This window comes from Aulostomus chinensis, chromosome 13, assembly GCF_037954235.1.
Source record: "Aulostomus chinensis isolate RoL2024-O1b breed Wild chromosome 13, RoL_Achi_v1.0, whole genome shotgun sequence".
Taxonomy (NCBI): domain Eukaryota; kingdom Metazoa; phylum Chordata; class Actinopteri; order Syngnathiformes; family Aulostomidae; genus Aulostomus; species Aulostomus chinensis.
In genome coordinates this window covers 19,196,015-19,223,879 of record NC_141332.1, presented here as the reverse complement: position 1 = coordinate 19,223,879, position 27,865 = coordinate 19,196,015, and the positions used below count along the sequence as shown (strand labels likewise).

General features: G+C 41.4%; 1 protein-coding gene across 1 annotated transcript in view; it reads left to right on the top strand.

The window, feature by feature from the left end:
* Window positions 1-27,865, top strand: part of drp2 (dystrophin related protein 2) — a 149,985-nt gene that overhangs the window by 61,175 nt on the left and 60,945 nt on the right. Inside the window, exon 3 of the mRNA XM_086221924.1 lies at window positions 17,824-17,998. Coding sequence (XP_086078050.1) covers window positions 17,952-17,998 — 47 coding nt within the window. The 5' untranslated portion in view covers window positions 17,824-17,951. The remainder of the gene's footprint in view (window positions 1-17,823; window positions 17,999-27,865) is intronic.

The window sequence follows — 27,865 nt, the reverse complement described above, 5'->3', positions numbered from 1 at the left end:
GTGCTCTCCTGGAGGCACTTTCTGATACTTTATTCAAAAGATTGAGCTCGTTTATTGCTTACTTATCTGGACCGAAACTTTACTTTTCAGTGTCAGTCTGGTGTCAGTTCTCACTTTATTTTGCAGCCCTCGAGCTCTGTTCCTGCTGTCAGAATAGAGAAAATGTGACAAATACCCTCATTATCAAGACCAAATGGAGCTAAAGAGGTCAATATTTGAAGTATAATCAGAGTCGGGAAGGTTAAGTTGCTGGCTACACATGAGAACTAGCAACATAACAAAGACAAATCTGTGCATAATGACTTAAATAAACAATGATGTGACTTATTTGCGCAAGGAACAAGTACATTTGTCATGTTTTCACTTTAAAACAATGACGCCACCTGGTTGATTTAAAAAAACGAACAAACAGGTGATGTGGACCTAAAGAAGGACTAAAAATGTTTTCAGTTTTGGGCCACAGTGAAACTAAAACCTGTATTCAGCTGAAACTCGTGTGATTGACAGACTGAAGAGCAAACTGCTGTACTAGGCTTTAAAATCTCTGGTTCAAGCTTTTGCACCTTTTTTCCCCCACAACTTTTCGATCTCAGTTGAATGTTTGCTGTCATAACTTCAGGCTCCTGTTACATGATGTGAATGTATGTGGTTTCAAATCTCAAGTCTACAAGCTGTGATGGAAAATCAACGTTTACAAGCCCACACAGTTTGTCTGTGCGGTCGGCAATTTGTATTTAGCCACCAAAACTTTGTAGCAGATCACTAATTTTATCTAAAATATACCCATGACTGACGTGATCTGTCGTACCATGAATAGCAGAGCTGTACGAACTGGAGCTTTTTGTAGGTTTGGTTGTGCTGATTTATTCATGGAGCCTTTATGAATAATGTGCTATTGTTTATATCACATGTTGCTACCAAAAATGGTCCTAACATGACTATCATCTGTGGATGATGTAAAGCAGGCAGGTGATAATATACCGAGCTTGGCTAATGGCTAAGTTTACAGACTGCTAGCAGACAGAATAATGTTGATGAAGGGAGACTTGGGGAACATCGCTGGCTGTGACACACGTGTGAAGATTCTGGCAATCTTCCTGTCATCAGTGCAAGAGTTGTGGCAAGTTCATAAAAAATTGCTGTCTCTCGGAGAAGCGTGGTAGCTGCAGTGATTTCACCAATCAAATGATGTAGCTGTCTTACACAGTGCTTCAGATTCTTCCCTTCTGTCTTCCTTTGTTACTCACTGTCTCTGTCTTTCCTCTTTTTTTCTACCCTCCGCCCTTTAAGAAGACCATTTCTCCATTAGAGTATATTGTGCAGCCCTTCAGTTCATCCTCTGACTAAAGCCATTTCAGCTTTCTTCTCTTTAAGGTTGTGTGTCCACCAAAGCATTTTTTCCCATCTGTAAATGCCAAGCGCACTTCTGAAAGCTGGGAGCGTTTGAGAGAGCTCCTATGACACAGAATATCCGCTGAAATAAAAAATGTTGGCACAAAGTTGAGTTCATCTTTTGGTCTTTGCTCTGGATGAAATAAAGAGTGGAACCCCACAGGGAGAGAAAACGACCCTCTGGTCTGTGGGTTCATTAACTTTAGTGGGTGAAGAAACATCTTGACAGGGATCATCTGGATCAAGAGTTCCTCTGTTGTTGTTCAGCACGCATGCATGTAGAGTGGGATGGTTGGTCTTTGTTGTCTTCCTCCTTCACTGTGATTGGATGTCATGCATTGATGAGCATGTACTTAGCTGGTGTATTACAATGCAGATGACTCTGTTTAGACAGCCATGCCACTCATCTGCTCTCAGGTTACAAGTTTAGATTTAACGGCTTCAGCTATTTAGCTTGTGGTGCAGTGAGTCGAGTCTGCTGCTTGCACACGTGCAACTTCCAACGTCCGCTCCGCGCGGACACATCACATTACGTCGCTGGCGGGGCGTCGGTCTGGCTTGTATGCAAACAACAGTGAGGTATCAGCTGTCCCCTGACAGCAGTGAGACATTTTTTTCCTCTTAATCAGAAAAAAATCCTCTCTATGGTTACATTTCAGTTCATGATGTGCATCAACTTCATTTCTTTGGTTAACTCTCATTCATAAAAGCAGTGAAAGAGTGGAAGAAACTTTCAAATGGCCTGATATTTTGTGCAGACTTTCATCAGATTTTGTCCTCACAGCAGACAAAATAAAAACGGATGTGAATATTTTTAAAAAATCATGCTTACGTTAGTTAAGATTTCTGAGTGTTTTTAAATACCTTTATGGCATGTACATGTGTGATTAGCAAGCATGTATGAAATGCGATGTTATCTCATATTTATTTTTCCTTTGCGTGGTGTATTGTATTGTACTGAACATGCTGTATCCAGGGACTGAAGATTCTCTTTTTGCCACCATCCCTGACAACTATAGATTTACTAAACTAAACCAGACTCAACTAAACTCTTAACACGAAAAAAAGCAGTCTAAAACCTGAGTTTTACACGTTAACCTCATTATTTGAAAAGGTGCATACGATATATGACAGGCGCCCCTGCTCATGATCGACAGTATATGATTCATTTCCTTGGAAAGGACGAAATTGTTCTTTCTGATAATGTGTATCCTCCAGCGGGGCTTGGCCTGCTTGATTCGTTTCCTCTCCATCGTCTCCCATCGACTTTTCCCCTCGTTGTTTTCATCTCCTCAATCTCATCCGCCCACCGCCGCCGCCGTAGTCCCTCGTCACCACACTCTTCACTGTCATTCATTTTCTCACTGCAAACGCTAATACCGGCGTGTCAGTAGTTCATGACAAACTCGACTAATGGGAATAAAAAAGGATATGAGAGATGCAGGGAAAACAACACCATCTCGAACGTCTTCCACCCTCTCCAGGATCGAGTGGAAAAGCAGACAGTAACGAGGAAGAAGAAAGAAGGAAGTGATGCAGTTACTGGGAAAAGAGAACGGGTTTTTTTCCCGTTGCTGTTGATGGGGCACCAAACCCCAGCACCACTATGATCTTCAAAGCCTCTTTCCCTCACTTACTGTCACTGTCTTGCTCCTGTGTTTTCCCCACTGAGAAAGAGGATATATCAGTTGGCTCCAGGCAAGTGGTTGGAGCTTCAAAGTAGGGATCCTATCGTTGAAGGCTTTCTTCTTTTTCATAATTATTTTATCAAAAAGAACATTAAGACAATAGATTACTTGTATGGGTTTAAATGTATCACAATAGCAGTTCCTGGAAAGTTTAGGCTGGGCTTATTAAAGTTTTTCACCCAATAATCACATCCTGCTCCGTCACGGTTCGTACCTGTTTGTTACTGGCCAGTCGTTAAAACACATCACCATGTTCCTGCTTCTCCAGTTCACTGATGGCCTGCCCATAAAAGTTGGATGTACTGCAGAGGACAATACTCACATCTAAAGCAGAGCCACTGCCTCCATTTCCCAGAGAGACGAAAGAGGGCTGGCTTTGATGGGGGTTTGCTATTTTTGTGCTCAACAAATACCTTCTATGTCCTTTTTTCCCCTGCTTTTGAAAATCCTCTCCTTTTAATCCAGTTTCTGCTCTCGACAGAACCCCACCCCCACCCCACCCCACCCCACCAAAAAAAAAAAAACCCACACACAATATTTGTCACAACATGGAGTTGCTAGTTTTTGTTCAATCAAAATGACATACTGTTTTGGGCCCAAATACAAATGTTAATGACATGCAAGTGGCAATACCTTAATTCGCGATCATCGCAGAGTGATGGTATTGTTTACCCAGCTAGGTGCCTCAGGGAGGCCTATCAGGATGGTTTATGGGTCTGGTTAGACGCATGATTAAAGGCTCCTCCTCCACCAGGGGCTCCGTCCCCCACGTGAACACAAATAACACACAGCCAGCTTTGTCTTTCCTCCTTCATCTTAGTTTGCAGAATGTAAAAATCTGCGTGTCTACCATGACATCCTCGTTATGTCCTCACTGACACAGTTACCCTGCTGTTGACAGGCTGTGGTCATTTTTCATGTGTTCTGTGATATCGGCCTGATGAGAATACCGCTGAGCTCATACGACTTGGTTTTATAGTTTCTTGATACAGTATCTTGACTTGAGGTTCAATGGTGATAAACCCATGACACTTCCGCAAGGCTCACTGGTGTCACCTGGCGTCCTAGAGGCCCCTCCCACTGATTGTGCCCCTCCTGCTGCATGGTTTTCTTTTGCAGCCTGGTTGGCATCTTCCTCCTTCCAGCTGGTGGTGCCTGTGCTGTCCTGTTATGTTTGTAGGTCAAAAGTTCTTCAGTCCCAAGCTTCAGATTTCCATGGTGCAGGTAGCTGAGCTGTTTCTGTGAGGGGGGGCACATGATAAGTTCCAGTTTGAGATTACTTGGGGATTTTTGGTGGATAGTAGAGCTTTTGCAACCAACTTTCCCATCCCAAGTTAGGACGAGCAGTTCTGACTCTCTTTTTGCAGATGGATTTTTCAGGACTTGTTCTGAATTAAAGTGATGGAGTTTGACAGGTATTTAATACACAATCTTAGGACTGAAAACAAGCAAATTGTCCATTGATTTCTGTACGGAGTGTGTCCTTTAGATGAGAATCATCGGCAGGAAAAACCCCTGTAGCCTAAATGAAAGATCAATGTAGCAACCAGCTCCTGTGGTTTTTGCACTTTAAGAACTGCTAATTATCTCACCATCAACCTTTCATTCACGCTCCCTCAGCATCACCTTCTTACCTCAAAAGTAGCAACAGGCCAAATCCAAGGGAATGTTAGTAGCTTCAAACTCTGACACCAGAAACCACACAGCATGTTCGTATAGGGAACGGTGATCAAACTCCAGAGCAAAGCTCCCAGCAGCATCTGTTTGCAGTGTTGTATATTACATAATGAGCCAGGACGGATAAATATAATATACCTGGGAGGAAGCCTTGCCCCAGATGAGTTCTCTAAGTTTGGCTGGGAAACCAACTATAATTATTTCATGGGATCTTGTCATTGTCGATCCCAATGCACAGTGTGTGTGTTCTGACTACACTGCCTACTTGGGACTAATAGGGCAAAGTGTTACACCAAGATGAGGAATAAATCTATAAAGACTTTGTTGTCAGCTTGCAGATCAAATGTGTCACTTGTGTGCTACGGAGACAGAAGTTGGCATGCTGGTACTGGTCAGAGTCCGGATGCTCTGAACTGATCAGAGATGGTTCAAGACTCTGCTGGTGCTGGCTGACTGGGTCCTATTTGGTGTGAGGTGCATGGGGCAAGGACCTTTGGAGCTAAGTGTGGTTCAAAATGGTCCTTATGTCTCTCTTAACTAGTAGTAACAACCTCAGTGTTTCTCTCCCATTTCCTTTAAGAGCCAGGTTTGCCTGCGACTTATTGCTATTCAAACTTCATATCCAGCAGGTTTGAGACAGTTTTTTTTTTTTTAGCTGAGGAAACAATTTGTTGCTAATTTTTCTGTCAAAAATATATCTGCCCCCCCCGCCCCAAGAGTTTCCTCTGTCCTGTCAAGTTTATAACTGAAGATGTTAGCTTTTTTTTTGCTTAAATGTCCCTGGATAGTTTCTGCAGGGACGTTACTGCGCACATGAAAACCGTTACAACCACTGAAAGCACAAACTCTTATCTTTAAAAGTGAATCGTTAGACCCAGGATTTCAATACTAAACACAAAATCACCTGGAGAGCTTCTGACATCCTCATCAATGAAGTTATGCTGCTGTGCCTCCTGTGTAAACGTGCACAGCGTCGACTTGCTAATTGGGCGACACGTTAATCTTATGTGCTGGAGCTCTCCGAGATGAAGCAGACACGATGGTAACAGTATTTTTTCACCTTGTAATGTCTTATGTGGGATATTTAACGTGAATTCTACGTGTATCTTGTTGTCTGAACTCTGTGCCTTTACAATAGCAGGAAAAATATTGCATCATGTTGGCTAATGGTGCAACGGTTTGTGCTGCATCAGGATAGGATTGTGCCAATGGTGACCTCACATTCACACCTGACCTCTTTGGTTCTCTTTAAATGAACCCTGATCAATCATTCAATCAAATTCTATTTATAAAGCCTCAAGTCACAAATTATAATTTAGCTCAAGGGACTTTAAATTCACGATGCAACAATCTCTGTCAGTAGACCATCGATGAGGGGAAACCAGGGAAAAAAGCACAAGGACGATATGTTTGTTTGTTTGTTTTTTATCAGACAGTCCAGTACGTTTGTGCTGCTGTTGAAGCTCATCAAGTTAACTGGTCACCAGTAAGTGAACTTTGGCACCAAAAGGAAGGTCTGGGTTCACTTCTCATGTGATTTGGTGAGAAAGGGAATGGACTAAACACAGAGAGTGAAATTAAAAACATTGATTTTGGTGACAGCTGTCGGTCAGAAACTTACACGGCACAACATATAAGGCCTCTGTGATTCTAATACTCATGTTAGTCCTAGAATGTGGGGTGGCATGGCTTGGAGGTAGAGTGGCCGTCTAGCAACCAAAGGGTTGCTGGTTCGATCCCCATTTCCCTTCACTTCCTTGTACTGAAATAAATGACCTAAATACTGTGTTCAACACTGCCTAGTATCATCTTGTTACGTTGGTCAACACATTATCTCATCCTGGAGGAGAGACGAAGCATCGTTCATTGGTATTGATTGGATAGAAAGCATTCAGCTATTATCTATTTCCTCCATTAGTGAGACTAAGCATCCATCAAAAAATTGATTTGCCACAGTTGGCTGGGATGTGTCTCTCTCATTCTGTTACTGTAGCTGTTTGTGTGTGGGTGGGTGTGCGTGTGTGTGTTGTGTGTGTGAGCCTCTGTTGGCCTGACATCTAAAACCTGTTTGAGGCCTTTTCAAACCATAGCTCAAATTGATTGTTGGCTGTTGTTTATCATTGAACAGCTCATTGACATACAGTTGCATTCCAGATTGTTCCCAAATCAGGGGAAGTGACTCTTTTATTCTTTGGTATATTCGGTAAAATGTCAGGTCAGTTTTTATCCGTCCAGCTTTCTGCCTACTGCCCTTCCCTGAAAGGACAGTTTGTTTGCTCTCAAGGCCTACTCAGCTTTTTTCTCCTCCAAGATTTTCCAATCCCGTCCCATGTGTATGATTCACTGCAAATGTTGGTTTAAACGGGACTCCCTCTCAGCTAGAATGTCCGCAGTAATTTAAAGGAGCTCCATATGAATAGACCTTGAAATGAGGGAATAAAGAGGGTAAAAAGAAGTATGTCTCATGGTCTCAGAGAAGATGAGCTCTACCTGAATATTTTAAAGTCTCCTCTATCATTAGCACTTCATTAGTGCATTGAAAGCCGCCCCAGATTCATTTAATGGAAACAAATTATTCTCTCCTTTTCTTGTCTCCTACCTGCAATTTATTTATCACTAATCAGCACCGTAGGCATTGATTTCCATGTTTGACTTCCTGTTTAGGTTTTAAGGCATTATAACGTTAATTTTCTCCCTAAATTTGAGCTCTTGGTTTTGCTTTTGAGCTCATTCTGTGTCCCAATTTCATCCCTGTGTTTTCCATTTAGTCTGTCCCATTTTGGTTCATGTAAATGAACCTTAAAACATATTTTTTAATAAATGCATATGTGTTCAGTGAGAGGAAAAACAGACATGACCCTGTTTATGCAAACAGCTGCTTTCACTCTGCATTTCTGCCTGTCCCAATTACATACTTAGTCAGCCACTGAGTTTGTGTCCCAGTATTTTGCGGCACAGGCAAAGCATCGATGTTGCATTTTCTATTTCGGTTGAAATGATTGTTAAATCTGTACGTCTCCAGTGTGTTTTCTGTCTCCTCTTGTGTTAGGCAAAGTGCACCTCTGCTCAGCGCTGCTCTTTCTCAGTCAAACTTTGATTTATACAGTAGCTGCAGCATCAACTGTAGGCTACAGATATTCTGCAGAACTCATTGTCACCTTTTTAATGGACACCAAGCTGTCAACCTGATTCCTGTCTCCTAGAGTCTCAGTGGCTCCCTCAGCAAATGGGGAATGACAAGGTTGACAGGCCGGTGAGTGTGGACAGTTGAGCAGAGAGCCAAATGTCACACCAGACCCTGTCAAAAAGCCTTTTCTTGCTTTTATAATGAGGTTTGTGGGCCTTGGTGGAATACTGTTTCCATTAAACCCTTTCCTTATTGATTTGTGCTTTCTGCAGCTTTTGTAAGCATTGACATTCATCATTAGCACATGCTAGCGCGTCACAGTGTGAATGTTGAGTATGCTTATACTCTCCTTTTTTGAGTGGAACATCTTGTAATAAATGTAGAGTTTTACAGTTTTTTCACAACATGAGTCACAATATGTAAAGTAGGTACATCTGTCAGTCTTTTCGTTTTTTTCGTTTTCAATGAGCAGTAGTGGACAGGAGCCGAATATAAATACTTCAGTACTTCAGCGGGAGTTTTGGAGTATTAGTGCTTTAACAGATTTCCTAATAGTGGTTTGAAAACAAATCTTACGATTACTCAAACTGCCCTTCAAGTATTTTAGTCAGTGTAGCATCAAATACGAAATTTGCATTGTTTATTAAATGCAATTTTTTCCTTACTATTAAGAATTCATCAGTAAAAAAAAAAAAGAGCAGTGAAAATGCATAACATGAAACCTTAATTAGGCACATGATGTATTTCACGGTCAGCACCGCCTCTGTAAATATAAATATTTATTATTTTACGGTTCTTTTTTAAGCTATCCTTGTTATTTCAATCATTTTAAAACCACAGAAAATGTTGAGCTGCCGCAGAGAATGCCAGCTGTTTACACATGCATAAATCTCTGATGCTACAAGAGGCTGTTGCGAAAGCCTGCTCCTAATTTACATTATTTTTATGTTGCAGTTGGTAGCTGTAACTGTGCCATCACATTTTGTCTGGAGGGATGGAGGCATTATTAGCATGAGGTGCTAAGTCATAAGACCTGCAAGGTTTTTCAGACCCCCTGTCATTTAAGGTCCCAATGTGGTGCCAAAATCCATAGCTTTTCTACCTTATTTCAATAGATTTACGCGTAAAATAAGGAAATGAAACGGCAGAGAGCGGTATTTGCAAAAAAAAAATGAACTGGTAATGATCCTTAATGACCACAAGATCAAAAATAGATCCTGGTATAAATTATTGTGGCTATAGAGTGAGTGATATGACAGAAAAACTTGTGAAGAATACACCTTTTGTTTGATAAATGGATCATAAAACTTCAGATGTCAAACGTCTCCATGCCTTTGCGTTTTCTCCTAACAGAATATTTTGCCTTCAAGTTTGTTGTAGAGGAAACTCATTTTAATTACCAGGGATTTCAATTTGGTTTTGCTAAATTACCTTGTGTGAACCAGGCGGTCCCACTCACACACTCATCGAGTGCAATGACAGGGTTCATTTCTAATCAGCCTTACTTACACTGTAATTGTAAGGCAGTGTGTGCATTTCTTTGTACTTATTCTTTTTAATTCAGTCTAAACAGAGCAAACCCACTTGTCAGAAAATGGCTATTTCAAAAACAGGGGAGTGTTTTAATTCATGCAGTTTTAAATGTGATTGCACAATACTCCAAACAGTGCAGCTGGAGCTGAATATAAACTCTAGAAATGAATGGTGTTATGTCTTGGCTAATCCCTGAAATGCCTTTTGATACAATTATAAAGCTAGAGTGACTAAATAATCTCCTTAAGTTATAGACTGATATGTTTTAAATCCTCTTTAGTGTCATTTTGCTCCAGTTCTTCGGTATCCACGTCACACACCACAAGACTGGAGATCTTACACACCCTAAATACAATCTGGTGTTTTAAAAAAGGCTCAAATTACAAAAATGTAGTGATTAAGGCCTTACAGGTCATTGATTTTAGTACGATTGATTACCAATTTATGTAATCCGTTAAAGAATTTCTCCTGTTCAATCTTAAAGCAGCTCCCTCGCTTTTTCAGCTCATGCATTTTTCAGTCTGCTCTCTTGAGTTTGCAGAAGTTGTACTGGAGATCGTTCACCCGGGAAAACTGTTCCAATCTCAGTTAATTTTTGCTTAAGTAATGAGCTTTAATGTCTCTGAAAATCAGTTCATTTCAGATTTTCAATCCATGCGTTTTGTGGTTTTTAATTTGGTTCGTTGATTAATATCAGCTTGTCATTTTCAGGAAATTAGCTAATTTCTTTGTCTTTGGTACAGGATGAAATATTTGTTGGACAAGTTCTTCTTTAAACCAGATCAGACAGTGCCTTAATTTCAACTTCATTAAGCTCTGCTCTTTAGTCGTAAACATATTTGAATATATAACAGATAGATCTGAAGATTGATGTCTGCTGGTATGACCCAAATGATTTCTGATGTTTTTCATGAAGGGTGGACGGCTTGAAACTCAACTTTCTTTGAAAAAAGGCACGAAAGGATGGGGGAAAAAAAAGGTTAAAATAGAAGCTCATTAGCATGCACCATGTGAGTGGCAAAACAGCTGAGGAAGGTGGATATTTGTGATCTATTCCATGCATGGACAGCTAGCTGACTCAAAAAAATCCTAATTTTATTCATAATATTTATTAAAACGATCTGGAAGCGTCCTCTTTCAGCTGGCGTATCATCAAATCAACTTGTACTGTATACTATAAATGATTGTCAGCGTCTGGATTGAAGACAGATACAAATTTAAAGTGTGATGGGAGATTTATTTGGCTTTTAGGCTACATAAGGAAAATATAGGATATGCAGTGTAGACTTTAAGGATATTTAGTAAAAAATATGATGGAAGATGAGCTATGACCTTTTAGATATACAAAATAAACACATCTTAGTAAATTGATTTGAATAAATATGTAGCAGTGCGCCCCACATATCATGTATGATGTAGCAAGCGAGGCTGATTTAATCGAATCTGAATTCTAATTAACAGATTAAATCATTACCTTGTTGCTCACCTGACTCTTTATGTTCCATTACTGCCTCATATAGTAACTTTACAATGTCTCTCAGCTTATTGTGTTGGTTTCTGCAAGTCCACATGAGCAGTTGTCTTAAGAAGGGCTGATAAATCCATTTCTGCATGCAATTTGCTACCTGCATAAAACCAGAGGACAGAGCTTAAATCAACAGCATCATTTCTTGAGACAGTCCAGACAGTACACAGTAGCATCCATAAACACGCACGCAAACGACTACATAATAATTTCAGAGTTAATTGACTGCTGCTCCAGTGGCACTTCACCCATCAGACCACTGAATGAAATAAATCACCTGATGCGAGAATAAACACACTGAGAATCCAATAAAGTGTTCAAATAATATTTCCCCTCCTCCAGCAGTAATGACGTTAATGGCAGTGGAGCTCTTACAACACCGCTGAGCTTTCTCTTCAAAGCCATCTTTTCAGGACAAAAAAATAGAGCCCTGGCACGGTGTAAATATAAATAAGTGTGTGGATGGCATGTTTGCTCTAGGGGAAAATACTTTGTCATTGAAAAGATAATAGAGTACGAAGGGTAATGAAATATGTGGTTGGAGGGCAAAACACTGTGAGCATGACAATGTGCAGTCACGATGGGAGTACAGGAGGGAGATGGCAGGAGGAGGGGAAGTTAAAGTCTTGCCTGCTCCTGCTGTTCTCTTGGGTGCTTCCAATCACAAATCACTCGTGTCTACACACAAAAGGAGTCACGCTTGGGAAAAGTGTGGCGATGTTTTCGGGGAGTAATAACAGTTCTGACAGCTGCCTGTGCCCAGCAGGGGTGTGGAGGGGCTACTGTAGCTTTAGTTAGAAATATGCACTTTTTAAAAAATATTCCACATCGTGTGAGTCAGCGGGAGTTTGTGCATGCCTGCTCTTCAATAGACGATATTCACCAGCGCCTGTGTCGAATGGCGGCGTGTGTGCGCTGTGTCACTGGAGTTCCTCCAGCCTCTCCAGCAGTGTGTGACAGTTGCAGCTGTGAGGGGAGGCTCAGCCCCCTCATCCTGCCTCAGTAGCAGTGAGAGCTGTGGGGTGGGTGCGGGTAAGTGTGTTTTCCCTTTTCATTCTTTAACGGGTGGCTGTCGAGGGGCTGTGGGACAGAGCAGCAGGGCGGCAGTGGTCCAACCTCCACTAACCCCCATCAGGCGTAAAGCCAAGAGCCTGCAATTGAAGCAGGCCATGACCCACACACATGCGCGCGCGCACGCGCACACACACACACACACACACTCACACTCACACACTTGCAGAAAAATCCACCGCCTTGTATTGACACATTATTCACCAGCAGCCTCCTGGACACTGATACTCGGAGGCATTGTTGGCTTGGCATTTATTTGTTGAAGTTAAATCAGTGTTTAGCACATTCAGTGAAGCCCGTTCTGGGCGTCCGTTCAGTGCTTGGCAGTTCTTTTGGACAGTGCATGATGATTTTATCACTTCTGTTAAGTGTTTTAATTGTGGGTGTAAAAGCATTACAAATCGCTGTTGGCTTTAGATGGCTGACAGAAGGATGTGTTCACAATTACAGTACAAAATTAGTTCCGTTTCAGTACAATCACTCCATCTGCCACAGCTGATGAATATTTTAATATGAATGTCTCAGAGAGTGAAATGTCCTGTCAGGAGTTTGGGTTTAACACAACGAGGGAGGAAAGAAACAGTTAACGCTTTTTTTTCCTGAATAAAGAAACAAACTAATAACCTACGCTTGGAGTTAATGAGTCCAACCAAACATGAATATCCAAAATATGACTCCAATGATTCAATCCAAAACTGAACACACACACACACACACACACACACACACACACACACACACAGACTGATGGAGACTTGCATTAACTGGTGGGGAATACACCAGAGGACCGGTCATCAGCGGACAAAAGGGAAAGAGGGAGCCACAAATGTGTCATGGCTTCAATAAAGAGCTGATACACCTTAAAGACAGAAAGATCTTCAAGCTGAAATTGACTCTAATAGTCATAACTATATTTTCAATAGCAGACAAACCAGCACCTTCACATTTCAGTTCCCTCCTCTGTCCTTATTCCTTTTGTCACAACCTCTTTAGGCTGCAAACTAATAGAAAATGTTCTGCCATTTTTTATTTTTTTTAAAAGTCAGCTAGCTCTTATTGCTGACTGCATGTGTGGAGCAACTCAACTGATCTCTGGGGTTGGCAGTCACGGTGACAACAGCAATGGACATCCATCATATATATTTATGAGGACACACAGAGGATGAAGGGGAGGACCAATCCGACGAAGGAAAAGAGCACAGTCCAGAAAACAGAGAATTATGCAGAAAGGGAGAAATGTGAGGTTGCAGGAAAATGAAAGTGCTGATCATTTTTAAATCGGGAAAGAAATTTGCACGATCTTGTAAATAGTAGTCAATTTGATTCGAACTCTATTCTGAAAACCATGATTCAAAAATTGTTCTTTTTTTTTGCTTCGATAATAAATGAATTCAAAAGTTGCATTAATTCTGTGTTGGAAGCAACGACACAGATCCTGGTGGTGTCTGTGGAGGCTGCTACGGTTCTCAGGACTCAGCCTTGGTTCATGGAAAAACATTTTCGGGGATAATCAGACAGTTTTGCAGAGTTCCAGTGGCACTTCTCTTCCCAATCGGGGTAAGAAGAATTAAAAAAAAAAAAAAAAAAACGTTTTCAAACACAACAATCTCCAAGGTGAAGCTCAGAGGGCCTGTGGAGGTCGTTGAGTGACATACAGACAGACGCCTCCGATCCTGTATTAAATATCTTTGTTAAGATAAGTTTTTCAGGCCTGGCTGTTGTTTGTTGCCAAGCTCAGTGACGCCACATCTGTGCTTCATGCTCATCGTGGGGGCCGTGTAGGTGTGAGCAGGAATGTACAAGGACAGAGAACTCTTTGACCAAGACACAAGTCTCTGCTTATTAGGTCAGCCGTCTCTTTGCATGCCTGTGTCTGTCCTCCCTCCTCTCCCTCCCTACCTCCATCTCCCTCTCTCTGTTTGTCTCTCCTTCTTTTATCCTTCTCTGCATGACTAACTTATCTCTGAATTCTCTGCCAAGCACAGCAACAGGGTAAATAATGTCAACACTCAGTTAACCTCAGTGTTGGCTTTAACAACGCAAGTCTGAGGCTGGAATCGTAACGTTGCAGGAGATCTGTGCTATTAAGGTAGGCACTGCACATTGTGAAAGAACTGCATTTATCTGCAGAGCTCCAGTAATGAGGGAGTAAATCCTAGCCATCGTAGTGCTTCTAAGGGATATCTGTGCTCCAGTCTTGATTCATTCAGATTAATATCAATGTGTAGACATGGCTTTGATCCTCTCATGCTTTATCTGTACAATTGAAGTGTCTTTTCTGTTTTCCTCTGAAATCCAGCGAAGGTTTGTGTGCTATCTTTTGATTTGAAATCCACATATTGTTTGAAAAAAATGTACTTTCAGGTTGCCTTGGCTTGAGTGTCAGATATTCTGTCTGTTCTGTGCACACAATTAGGCAATTATTTGAAGTGTTAAGCTGTGATTTCTTTTGGAAATGTGTGTGTGTGTGTGCGTGTGTGTGCGTGCGTGTGTGTGTGTGTGTGTGTGTGTACACGTGTGTTGAAGTTGTAGCCATATAGCATAGCAGCAAGATGAATATTGTCTGTGCCATTTTGTGGCATGTCAGTGAAATCTCTGCTGGTTTTTTTAGCATCCTTGCAAAACACGCAGTGCATACGCATGACTGAGCAATGCCACATCTGATCAAGGCCGTTAATAATGCATGTTTAAAGCCTGACTCACATTTTTGAATTTTAAAGCGGAAGACAGACATCCCCCGTGTCTCACACTGAAGGGTGATACATGCCTGCATCATGAGGATACTTATGAATAGAGACGCTGACATGGCATAATTCAGAATTTTAGCATATGTCATTCCCAGAATATTGTAGACTTTTGTGCCCTGCAGCAAAAACAAGATATTTTCTTTCCAATATTTGACTATAATGAAATCCACCAGGTGTAAGTTTATGTGAAACCTTGATGAAAAAGTTAAGGGGAATGAAAAAGACAAGATTTGAGGTCACCAACAGGTTGTCTGTCACTCGGTTCCATCTTCACTCCAGACACCTCTATCAGTTATCTTTTGCCCGCAGGATACTCTCATGGTGTTAGCGCTGCGGCTGATGATTGTCGTGCTTCAACTCTATTTCACATCTTGGAAGAATCAACTTTCCAGAGTAAACAATCGTGTTGCCATTCTGCTCTTAAACTCCCTTAGCCTCTGCTGCCTTGTTTGCATCCTCACCCATGTTTTATTCACAAACCAGCGAAGTCGCTCTGAACAGACGACACAAGGACACTTAAGTTGTTATTTTTAGAGGTATTTGAACTAACGTGACCTCTGATTAACCATCAAAAGAGAATGAGAGCACAGGAGAGATGCTGATTCACGCAAGCCCCAGCTAATAGAAGCTGCCTCTGGAAGAAAAGAGGGGGAAGGAAGTAGTGGAGGGAGAATGGGAGTCAGGAGTGGGAACGAGACGGAGATGATTCATTTGAAATAGAAAAACAAATCCATCTGGGCAATCTGATGGCTGCAGAATAAACGAGAAAGGCAGAGAGAGAGAAAGACAATTAATATGTTTCAGGAGGATGAAAAGAAGAGGAGGATAAAGAGAGAGTGTGAAAATTCTGCAAGAAACAGTCTAATCCAGGCTAGCTTGTGCTCCTTCCCACTGGGGAGTCATTCATTAAAATGTTTATACTGCAACATTTTTTTTCCTTCATGGTTCATTTCAGACTCAATTTGATTTACACAAACCACCTGAGCTCATGAGAGAAGTAGTCAAAAGAAAGGAGCAAGGACGACACAGTTGGAGCTTGAAATAGGAGCGCAGATAAAGATATAGAAGCATATATGGATGTTTGATGGATGGAAAGATGGAAGGCTGACTGCAGCTGGAAAGGTCAAAGGTTGTGCCTAGGGGAGAGTTAGTTTAAAAAACATTGGGATGGAGACCATCTGGCGCACACAAGGGAAGATGCTGCATCTTATTATAAGGTTAGCAGAGGAGCACAGCTGTAGCTAAAGTAAAGAGCAGAAGAGAAACGTCTCCGACAGCCCAGTGCTCAAACAGAAAATTTGGTCGTGACCTGTGAACCTGGAAAAGGCCTCAAATGCCCTGAATGCCACTTCTTAAAGTTGTGTTTTTGTGCGTTTAAGTGTGTGTTTGCTGGCTCCGTCTCTTCCCTCAGCTCCATCAAGGGGATTGCACCTCTTCAAGAGCTCCCCTCACATGCCCCCTCACTTTACAAGTATGTGAAAAAGAGGACTTTTTTTTTTTTTTGCCTGAGTGTTTTGTCTCCCTGTGTTTAATGGACTGGAATAGATGGATGAAACTGCTGCTGTGTCATGATTCAGGTTTTCTATCACTTGGGTTTTTGATTCTGTACTTTGTGTGTGTGTGTGTGTGTGTGTGTGTGTGTGTGTGTGTGTGTGTGTGTGTGAGTGTGCGTGTGTGCACGCGCGTGTGATGCCTCATTTCCCTCTAGATAGACTTAAAGAAGTATGTGTGTGCTGATTTATTATTAGAAAGAAGTGGCCGACCTGGTAGGTAGCTTTAAGTGTGACTCCGGCAGCCTGCTAGGGGCCTGCTGTGTCTGCTGTTTTGCTGTGTAGCACTGATGCGATACTTCACCAGAAAATTGTACTGTACTTTTCAAGTACTCACAAATTGTCTTGAGCTCATGATGATGACTTTCCCTCCTACATTACTTCTTTCTTTTTGACTCCAGGTGTCAGAAAATTGTCCATAGATGTTAAGTTTACAAACTCTCGAGCCCAACACCCAGTATAGTCTTCGTATTTTTTATGGTACACTCAGTAATCCATAAACCATTTTGATTCAAAATGAAAACAAAGTGTAAAACCATCTTTTTTGGTGCTGCTGTTAACCAGCATGGACCAGGTGACAAATTCACTTGAACCAACTTGTCTGTGTTGCAGTTTGTTTGTTTATTCACTCACATATACAGACCTGCCTTGCCTTGCCTTGGTTTAGTAAAATCCTACTTTTATTTTCAACTTTGTTTGTTACCTCCATCTCTACGGGCACAGGGGGCTTAGCAAATCAATGTTCTGCCTCCCTGCTTGTAGATATTCACCGTGTCTGCATTTTCAAATCACCAGATATTTTCTTCTCTTCTGTAGAGCATTCACGATTGTCTTCTCCCTCAACCTTGGTTGTATTGGTGGGATATAACAAGTAGACTCCCACTGTTGTTGTCTTATAAAGGATTCATGCGTCTCAGTGTTTCCTCTCTCAAGTCTTAAACACAAAATGTAGAAAGAGCGAGAAGTGCACTCAGAGAGCGCAGACCTCCGCCAAGGTCAGTGTAACATTTCCTGTGAAGTTCATGAAAGTTTCATGAAAACGAACCTGCAAATTTTTGCATAAGCTTGTTGACAGGGAGACAAAACTAAACCAAACAAAGAAAAACCTCCAGCACTGAAAACCTAACCTCCTCTGTGACAGAGACAGTTTTGTGTTTTCATCATATTTTTGCACTGTGTTAAACAATGATTGGGGGAAGTACTGAATATTTATTTAGTTATTTTTAATTTTTGGAAATCTGCACTCAAATGACAAATAAATGTCAAAACTGCTGTAAGTTGTCTTTGCAGAAAAGTGATGAAATCCCAAAGAATATTTGTGTTATATATTTGTTTCTCAGTGTCGGATTAGTCTGCGGGATAAAGTAGGGTAGTGGGATGCATCGCTCTTTGTTTTCAATCCCTACATGGTGGCGTTCAAATATCTGCGTACACTCGCTCGATCAATAAGAAAAAGTAACATCAACTTTCACAAACTTTTACCATTTGATGGCAATTTTCTTTCTCTTTTTAGCAACGGGGCGGCCCTCGTGGCCGGGATGCCATTGTGTGCCGTGCCAGTCCACTGTGGACGGTGAGGGGCCGGAGGAGGGGGCCGAGTGCAGGAGACTGAGAGGAAGCAGCCCGCACCAAACAGGAGACATGAACCTCTGCTGGAACGAGATTAAACGGAAGTCCCACAACATTCGGTAAGAGCTTGACCGTTTATTACGAGGAGAGGCGTGCTTTTTGGTGCCATTATTGAGAATTTCACCTGCGACGATGATCTCTTCATAGCCACGCAGTCACACGGATGATGTCTGAACGCCCTCTACTAACAATTCTTCTTGCTGCTATGCATGGTCAGTTTTCAGGGAGATGAAATGGTATTGCTTAAAAACATGCCGTCACACTGCAATGCATATTTCAATGCTCCTCCCAGTCAGTTCATTAAATATTGATGTAACATGGGTTAATACTGCCACTGCACAAGTTACACTTGAGTTGATTGCCAGCGCAAAACAATTAGAGAGCGTTTATGTTGTTCTTCGATGCTTAATTGGAAGCTGTCTGGGCTTGCTGCATCATTTCTCTTTCTTCAGTTCATCTGGCGTCCTGTGTAGACAATTGGCCCCTTAATTGCTTGCTTGACCCTGATGCATCTGGAAATAGGGAGGGGTGGTTCAGGAAGGATAGTTGTGAAATTGGTTAAGACAGTTTCCCCTGCAGTCCTGTGTAATGAGATCACTATGGATGGCCTGCAGTGGCTGTTTATACGCGAGGCGGTCTCGGACTTTATCAGGCTGAGAGAGGACGAGAGGAGGGGAGGGAGGGATACAGGAGAGCGTCAATGGAGGGACAGAGAGAGAACAGACAGCTGCTATTAAATCATCACAGAAGAGAGTTGGGATGCAGGGCAATGGGAGGAGCAGAGGGAAAGAAGAATATAAAAGTGAATGAATGAGAAAGAGCTTTACTGAAAAGCTGTCTAACCTTGAGGGTGAGTGCTGTCCAGAGGAAACGTCTGACTGCCTTTTATGCCAGCAGTGGGACAAGTGCGGACGACTGGCTTTTGTTATAGCTACTCTGACATTGATTGACAGGTGGTTGAGGCCCTGTTTCAATAACAGTCACGGCTGCTTCTCGCTATCCTTTATCCACCATAGTATATCGTCTTTGACTGGAATTAAATTGAACTTCCATTGGTATGAAATGAAAAATTCCTCCAAAATACGATGATGAAATGAAGCACCTGGAATGTTCCTGTTTCGAAAAACATCTAGCAAATTCAGCGAATTAAGATCAGTAGCACAAAATGTATACAGATGGTAAGAAGACAGAATTCATCATAGTGTCACTCAGCTAATTGGACTCTGCTGCCAACAGAAGGTCAGGGGTTTCATCCTCTTTTTTTTTTGTGGAAACTTGTATGGAAAGTAGCAAAAAATCCCTAAACTGTCAGCCCCTGCATGCTCACACACACAGACACACACACACCAGCTGCATAGCATATGTTATTGACTGCAAAACAGCGCTACGATGCCACCGGCAAAAATGTACACATGCTGTTGTGTGCTTTGCGTCAAGTTGAGGGTTAATGTTTAATGCAGGATTGAAATAATAGCATCATTTAAATAGACTGCAACAGTGTGGTGCACTGTGTCTATCATAATTACAGTTGAACGAGTAGCATTACACAGAAAGAGGGGCCCTCGGTTCAGTTTAGCACATTTCTGAGGCCAAGCAACCATCTGTACCATTGTAAGAACATATGTGAATGTGGGAAGATTCCACTAATTTATTCTGTCTGCTGCTCTCAAAGACTCAGCGCTTTAGAGAAGGACATGTTATTTATTTAAGGGTTTTGTGCAATTCTGTTATTTGCTCAGTAGATTTTGAATGAAAAATAGAAAATCCTGGATTTATCGAACATCTTGATTCTTTCTTTTCTGACAGTTGGCTCTGCCTCTGCGGTGGCAATATGGATTATAAAACCTATCACAATATTTCATGGCGTTTTTTTTATGGTGTCATTGGTATTTTTAGAGTTGGCGGTTCATCTGTTCCTTTTTTTTTTTGTATCTCAGTCATATCTCAAGGGAATTTCTTCAAATTGGCCCCAATCATCCACTGGGATTCATGAATGAGCTGAAAATTTGGTGGTTAAAGGTCAGCGAGGCCTTTCCAAAATGGCGTCAGCATTGACCCTCTGCTCCAGTCAACAACAGTACACTGTAGCGGTGCCACATAGTGAGGAGCCTGTTGTGTGCACTGATGGGAATTCCCGCTAGGGATGTTGGAGGCTCTGTGGCATTTGCGGAATGTTTTTGCTGCGTGGCTGGAATAACTGCAGAGAGCCAACTGCCCACCATCAACATCTGTCTGAGGGCAAGGGGGAGACATCTGGCTCTGTTTTTGTCATTAACACCATGTCTCGCCTCTTGAATTCTTCTCGCTCGAGTTTCTTTCCTAGCGCCACCTAGAGGCAGGAGAAACCCAGTGCAAACCCCTTTGGTGCTTCTGCGCCCCACTTTCCCTGCATCGTCTTCAGGCTAAGCTGCAGTCCTCTGCCTGAAGGATAAACTGAGCTCCTCTTCCATCTTAAAGATAGTTCTGTCGTTCAAGGTCGCGGGTGAAACCAAGCGCTCTCTTCAATGGTTGGTGAAGCAAAGGCAGGTGTATGTAGGACTCTCAGTGGGACATGTAACCTGTCAGATGGTGGAATAAAAACTGAATTGATCCATCAAGCATCTGCTTTTTTTTTTTTTTTTAAACTGTGTTACTAATATATTGTATATTCATTCTCAGTGTATTGCTCAATAATCTTGACAGATGTACTTTTAAACTGATCGATTTTACCTGATTCCTCAATCAATTAACTCAGCCTCGCAGTCATTAAGTGGCGCCTCACGCAAAGCTTCTCTTACTCTCATCCTTCCTTTTATATGATGTGTATTACACTGAAGTAATGCTGGTAACCTGATAAATTATGATTTGATGAAGAAGGAATCATTGTTTCAACAAGCCAGACAGCACATTGCTTGGCAACTTTTTTTCATTCCTATAGAGATAATGAAAACAATCTTTGATGAACAAATCGATGGGGAATTAGATGAGTAATTTCATGAACTACCACTTTTGTGAGTGTGTGTGTGTGTGTGTGTGTGGAGCCTGAAATATTTGTGTGTGGCTGTGAGAGAAACAACGCCTTCATAACAACCACTGTAAACAGTTGTTGGAAAAGAATTGGACTGACACCAACTTGAGATGATATTGGACATCTTTGTAGCTTTAGTCTCTTTTGGACTAAGAAGACGTCATACCCAGGCATCTTAACCTTAATCATATCAAGAAAATCAAATTTTCCCAAAATAAAAACCCAGTTAAGATAACAAATCCACTGAAAGTCCTAATTCTAAGTTTTTAAATGTAATTACGTTGCTAATTAATTGTGATAACCATTGTTTGTTTGTCTCTTTTTCAGTTGGATAACTCAAAAAAATGTGTGGATTGATTTTGACCAAACCTGGTAGCGTGGTAGAACTTAGGCTGAAGTTTTCTTGGAATCAACTGGGAACAGCATCTGATGATGTCATGATGGGCTTCGTGGAGCTGTGTGCTCGCTGAATGCCTGAAAGTTTGAACACTGGAATTATCGTGACATATTTGCCTCGTTTAAAGTCTGTATTACACCCTAATAGTTTTAGAGGATAACGAGTTGCTAGAAACTTACATGTATCGATCAACTGCACCGAAGCAGCAGATTTTATTTTCCTGTTACATATATTTTGAGGGTTATCTTATTTATTAATATAATGACGAAATGTACAAATGAAACAGTAACAGCACAACCTCACACTCCTGAATCACACACAAAAACAAACAATAATAGACGCATTGTGAGATTGAAGATATGAGGAAAAGACAGTACTAATGATCAGTGCTCTTTATTTGACTGAGAAGTGGACTCCACTTGATGGAGTCACATTTACTTACTGGCAGCGCTGTGGAAAGAACGATGCTTATTGAGCCAGTGCAATCAATGACCAATCAATCAGTCAGTATTGTCCCTTCTGTCCCTCGACTAAACAGTCTCACACAGCTAAATGCCTGGGTCTACATTGTACAATCGCTAATGTAAATGCCTTTTTGTGAGTCTACTCCTGTCAGCTTCCTGTTCCACCTCTACTAAACAATTTCACGGTTTTGTTGAGGCACCGTCAGTTCTTGAATTAAGATAATTATGTTTGCTTGAGACAAACACTTCAGCGTTATCAGTGTTGCGTGTCATCATTGCTCCAACAGGTGGGCTAGCATCCCGAAAACAGGCACAGCACATTCCATCTGAGGTTATGGTCACGCTCAATTATTACCACATGGAATCTTTATTGCTTTACAAATGATTAAAAAAAAGAAAACGTGTATCTCTAACATGATTGTTGTTGAATCTTGTTCAGTTCGTAACCACAGAAGGGAACGGGTAAGAGTTAAGTGTCAAAGTATTCATTTGTGTCTTGAGTGCTCGGTGTGAGACAGGCACGAGACCTCGGACATGGCGGCGTGAGTCCTCGGTAGGGCAAAAGGGCTTTTAAAAATGACAGAGCAGCAGACCTCAGGTGGACAGTGTTGGGGCTTCAGATTAATGGAGCACACCTGCGTTCCAGCCAAAAAGCGGTCTAGATGGTGACCCCGGTGGTGGACCATGATGTTGGAGAGTGGTGGTTGGATCTGGCTGGTCCCTGGAGTCCAGTAGAAGAGACGAAGTGGTGTTGATCAATGAAGAAGGTTTATGGCATTTTGAAATATAGCATAAAGGCAAATATACACGAATACACTTGAATGGAAAGCAAATCATTTGTTGAAAAAGAGGACTTGGATTATCTGTGTCATTTCAGCTGTGGCATCTCTGCCTGCATTTATTTTATTGTTCGTGTCCTCTTTCTACTATGAGCCAGGATTACAAGTCTACATTCAGGTCATAAAATGGCTCTTTGAGTGTGTATCAGGGAACAAAGACGCACGCTCGTCTCTGTTTCTTAACACTTAAAGTGTCTGCATTTGCATTTGACTGAAGAATTTATATTGTCAAGATTCATTCACATCTCAACGCAGCAGTGCAGAGTGTCTTATGAAAGCACATGATGAATGAATGAACGGAGCGTATTAATAAAATTGACTCCTAGACGAGCAGATTTGTGTATCAGTCTTAAACAAGTAGGACCTTGCTGTGACCCAGTCGTCCTTCTGGGTTGCAGCTGCCGTTAAAATGAGTTGCCTCTACCTTCACCCTTGCCAGACTCTTTAAATGCCCCAGTGTCTGTGACCTAATGCTAAATATTAGCACAAAAGGTTAGTAAGCCAGCTATCGTGGTTACAACATTTATGCATATATGGAAGCTTTGGAAATCTGCGAGTTGTTTTTGAAGCATGACATGTAAGGGTGGATGATTCACAAAGGAAATATTTGAATGTGGGTTAATCATAGCAGTGAGTCACGCTGATAGAGTGCAGACTGAGGTTTAATTTCTCTCCTTAAAGTTGCTCTTAATGTTGTTTTATAATCTCACTGTAATTGTGGCCTGTGCTGCCTTTCACCTCGTTTGACTCGGTAAAGTTTCAGTGCAACTGTTTCTTTTGCCAACTATCTGTCTATTAGAACTTGAAAGTTTGGTGTTTGTTTTTTTTATCAAAACGTCACACAAGTTCACTATCAGAAATTCAGTGTTGGATCACCTTAAAACCAGTCAGATCTATTAAAAACAAGCACGTCACATGATTTGGGGGTACTTGTGTTGTAACCTTATACCGCCATTTTTTGTCCTCCTCCCTACAGTGTAGATGTAAGGAATCTATTTCAAGCATTCACCTCCTGGGGCTGTTGATTCATTTCAAACAAATACAGTATTTCCTCTTGTCAGAAACAGTGATTGGTCGGCGATGGTTACTCAGCAAAACAACAAAGCCCCCCCCCCCACACACACACACACACACACACAAATTTCAGTACGATCGGATGAGGTGCTTTAGGCAAGACATCAATAAAACTCCTCCACATGAGAGGAACGTTCAATTGGGACGTATTACCAGACAGTAATATTTCCTAGCGGCATTGGGCAGCCACACATTTTTTACTTTCTTGTGACACGTCCAGGGCATCTTCCTCTCAGTTGTGCATCACCTTGGTTTCCGTTTGTCAAAATGAGCAAGAGTCCCCCCCCCCCCCCCCCCCCCAACGCTACTGGGTTGTTCCCAAGCAACATATTGCTGACTGACTATGCAAGTAAAGTGCCGATCAGAACAAATCCAGAACAGACCGACGAGACCTGCGTGTGTGTGTGTGTGTGTGTGTGTGTGTGTGTGTGTGGTGGGGGGGGGGGGGGGGGGGATTGTTGTTTTGTACACAATCAGCTCAGGTGTGAAAACAGCTAGTCAGCACCGTCTGCTTCAAAATAAACACATTCCAGTGGTTTGCTTGTGGGAAGCTTTCATCATGAAACAGCTAAGGGAAGTGAGAGACACGTGAAACTTAAATCAAGGACAAGCTGGTTGCATTACTGCATTAGAAGGTCTCATACAGGCTACTTCTTGGTTGGCGTCCAAGATTTGGAGGAAATTTGTTTAAATCTGATTGGTATATCATATATACAAATGAACAGAAGTTTTTCTGATACTGAGTTATCTTATGTGGTGATTTATGCTTTTTCTTGTGCCAATGCATGTCTCTGTTGCCTTTTACAATTAACTAGAGAATGAGATGGCGTCTATATTAAAATCTGTGTGTCTCTCTTTCTCTGGAGAAACAAGGTTAGCTAATGTTGCACACAGTGTATGCTGATTGTTTTTGGGGTGTTTTGTTTTTTGTTTTTTTTTACACCATAAGCCATTTTTTGACACATGCACAGCTGGGGATTCAGTCAAAACAATGGAGCTGTGAGTCAGAACACGATTAAACATGAATACTGCAAAATGACCTGTTTGTCAAACTGTCTTATTGAAATTATCAACATTTTTTTACTGCAGGTTTTTTTTTTTTTATGGACACATAATCAGCCCCTAAATTTTGACATTAAAAATTATTATGAAGCCACATTTCCATGGCGTTTTAAAGGTGTAAGATTGTAAAAGGTATAATATGAACTCATCTCAAAAGGTTTGATTAGGACACAATAACACAGGAGGAGCTTATAAAACAGCATGAATGCTAAACAACAATGTATCTCTATAAATGAATGACCTGAAGGCATATTTAACAAGAATGGTTCACAGTTGGAGTCCCTTAAGACATATGCACTGTCCATGGTTTACACATTATTCAACATGGATACATGTGGACATATGGGATCATGTACGATGTGGATATCATGGGAACATGTGGAAAATATGTTACAACATGTTATTTAAAGTAAGTAGTGTAGTAATTTGAAGACGGTTACAAATTTTCAGCAGTATTGATAAATAGTATATAGGATACATAGTAATATCAGTCCTCTGAAACAACTCAAATGTATTAGAGGAGGCTTGTTCTGTATCATATTTCAAGAAGTTTGAAGTACATTTTGCTCATTGCACCGGTAGAATATTTTAATTATTACCGACCCTTGAATGCAAGCCCACAGGTTTCACATATTCACACGTACTGTAACACCAAGAAAACTTTCCAAAAGCATGTCTTGTTCACACCTGCTCAAATGAACCACCAAGAGTGTAAACGCTCCAGGACTTGATGGTGTGAAAGCATCCTAAGAGAGAGGGAACAAACCTGAATTTGTTGCACCTCAAACTACTTGATTTAAAGCTTTCCCAGTGTAACTTCTCTCAAATAGTGTGCTTATATACATTTATGTATGCGTGCGTGTGCGCACACACACACTCACACACACACACACCTTTTGAGTAACTTTTCAAATAATACTGCTGCGTGGCCTGTCACCCACCCTCACACTTCTTGCCAGCTCTCGCAACATCTCTGCAATTGAGTGAGAAAAGAAGGAGGGGAGGGGAAAGAGAAAGGAGATAGGAGTGCTGCTGTGCTCAAAGCCCCTCTGCCCCCTGAGGCAACACCAGCCAGCTCCCCTCTTAAAACAGCAGAAACACTGCTACACTCTCCTACACATTAATTAATCATTGAACTGAACACTAAGCTTTGCTTTTGTAATCTGTCTGACTGATTTGGGAGTCGGCTGTCAAGAAATGTGCGGGTACAACAGACCGAAATTACCACGCAACAACTGCGAGAACTCAAAAGTTTAGGAAACTGCAACACAATTTTATATGGAGGGTCAAAAAAAAAAGAAACTTTGTGATTGGGATTGTTATATACAGCTAGCGTGTGTGATGGGCTGATAGCGGTGCAGTGACAGTCATTCCCAAGGACGCGAGCCTGTTGATTATCACCTCCAATGTGATTTCATTTCATTCAAAGGTTGGCCCTCTCTAATTTTGAGCTGCATATTTATCTCTGCCGAATCCTTCGGATGAAGCTAATCCCGGAAATGAAAAGGTCTAGGATTTTTATTACGACAATATTATAGCAATATTAAACCGGTCTCATCATGTGCTCCCGGGTGAGATTGGATGCCTTTCAATCTCCAAGCTGTTTACATGCTAAATGACTGTGTATGTTGAGAGTGTCTTATGTCAAGGACAAACTGAGGAGAGGCGGTCTGCCCTGCTCCTCGGTCACACACCATCCCATTAGACAGTCCTTATTATTGTTGGCATTGTCATCAAGCCTTCTGGCTGATATTGAACGGTCTGATGTAAGGAAACGCACGCCATCCATCCCACACATAAACACAAACACACCCCGTTTATCCTGATAGAGTCATTTTCATACTGACGTTCCCCCTCGCTAAAGAATATTCTAAATCAACACTCTGCTGAATGCATGTGTCTGACTCACCTTCAAATGCGCGTGCTGCTACACACGAGGACCTTAGGGTGTACGCTGACTTATTGCATTCTAGCTCCTAATCTGTCGGGATACATGTGGTTTTTTTCTGCATTTGTCTAATTGCTAACAAATCCCTTGAAAAATCAACAAATAACAATTTTTGTCTGTTCCCTCAGTACCATGGAGCTCTTATTGCTGGCCAAAAACTATTAACACATCAATGAGCCCCAATGTTGCGTGTTCATTTTAATGAATGAGGCCACTGTAGCTTGTGGAGAGGAAATTCCACAGACACTGTTCTGATTAGGGCTGAGCAATTTTAATCGATTCTGCCATATATATATATATATATATATACACATACATATATATATATATAGATATACACATACATATATATATATACACACATACATATATATATATATACACACACATACATATATATATATATATACATACATATATATATACATACATATATATATAATGATATAATGTATATAAATATATATAACGTATTTGTATATATGTATATATATGTGTATATATATATATGTGTGTGTGTGTGTGTGAGCTGAGAGGTTCAGCAGAATGGCGGCGAGTATAAATCCAGCGCCTGCATGCTTAAACGCAGATGTGTGGGAGCATTTTAGGTTCAACAACAAAAAGGAAAGTGACGATTTAGACAATATATGGTGGTTTGCAAACTGTGTCACACAGACGTTTTGTATTCTGGAAATACCACCAACCTGTGAGCCCACCACAACCTCATCACCCGGACAAGGTAATGCTAACTGAGACCAAGCCCGAGAAGCTGCAGCGTGACCCAAAACACATCACGCTGGACAGTGACGGCAGTGGTTGCCACAAGTTCCCATCTTCTTCACAGAGTCCATTGCCTACTTTATTTGTCAAGGTTTGAGACCTCATTCGGTGGTGGAAAACACCGTCTTTAGGCGCATGGTGAATGCGATGGAGCCCCGCTATGCTATAGTCACCCAAGAATTGAATTATTGGCTGCCATGGTATATTTTTAGTGAACCTGGTGGCTGGACTGGCTCGTAGCTACTTCATATGTTCAGTATCAAGCTAAAAAAAAAGCTGCCAAAGAAGGCCACTTGCTGCACTTCAACTCCCCATTGTTCACTTTACTTTTCAAAAGCTTGCAAGGTACACTTTG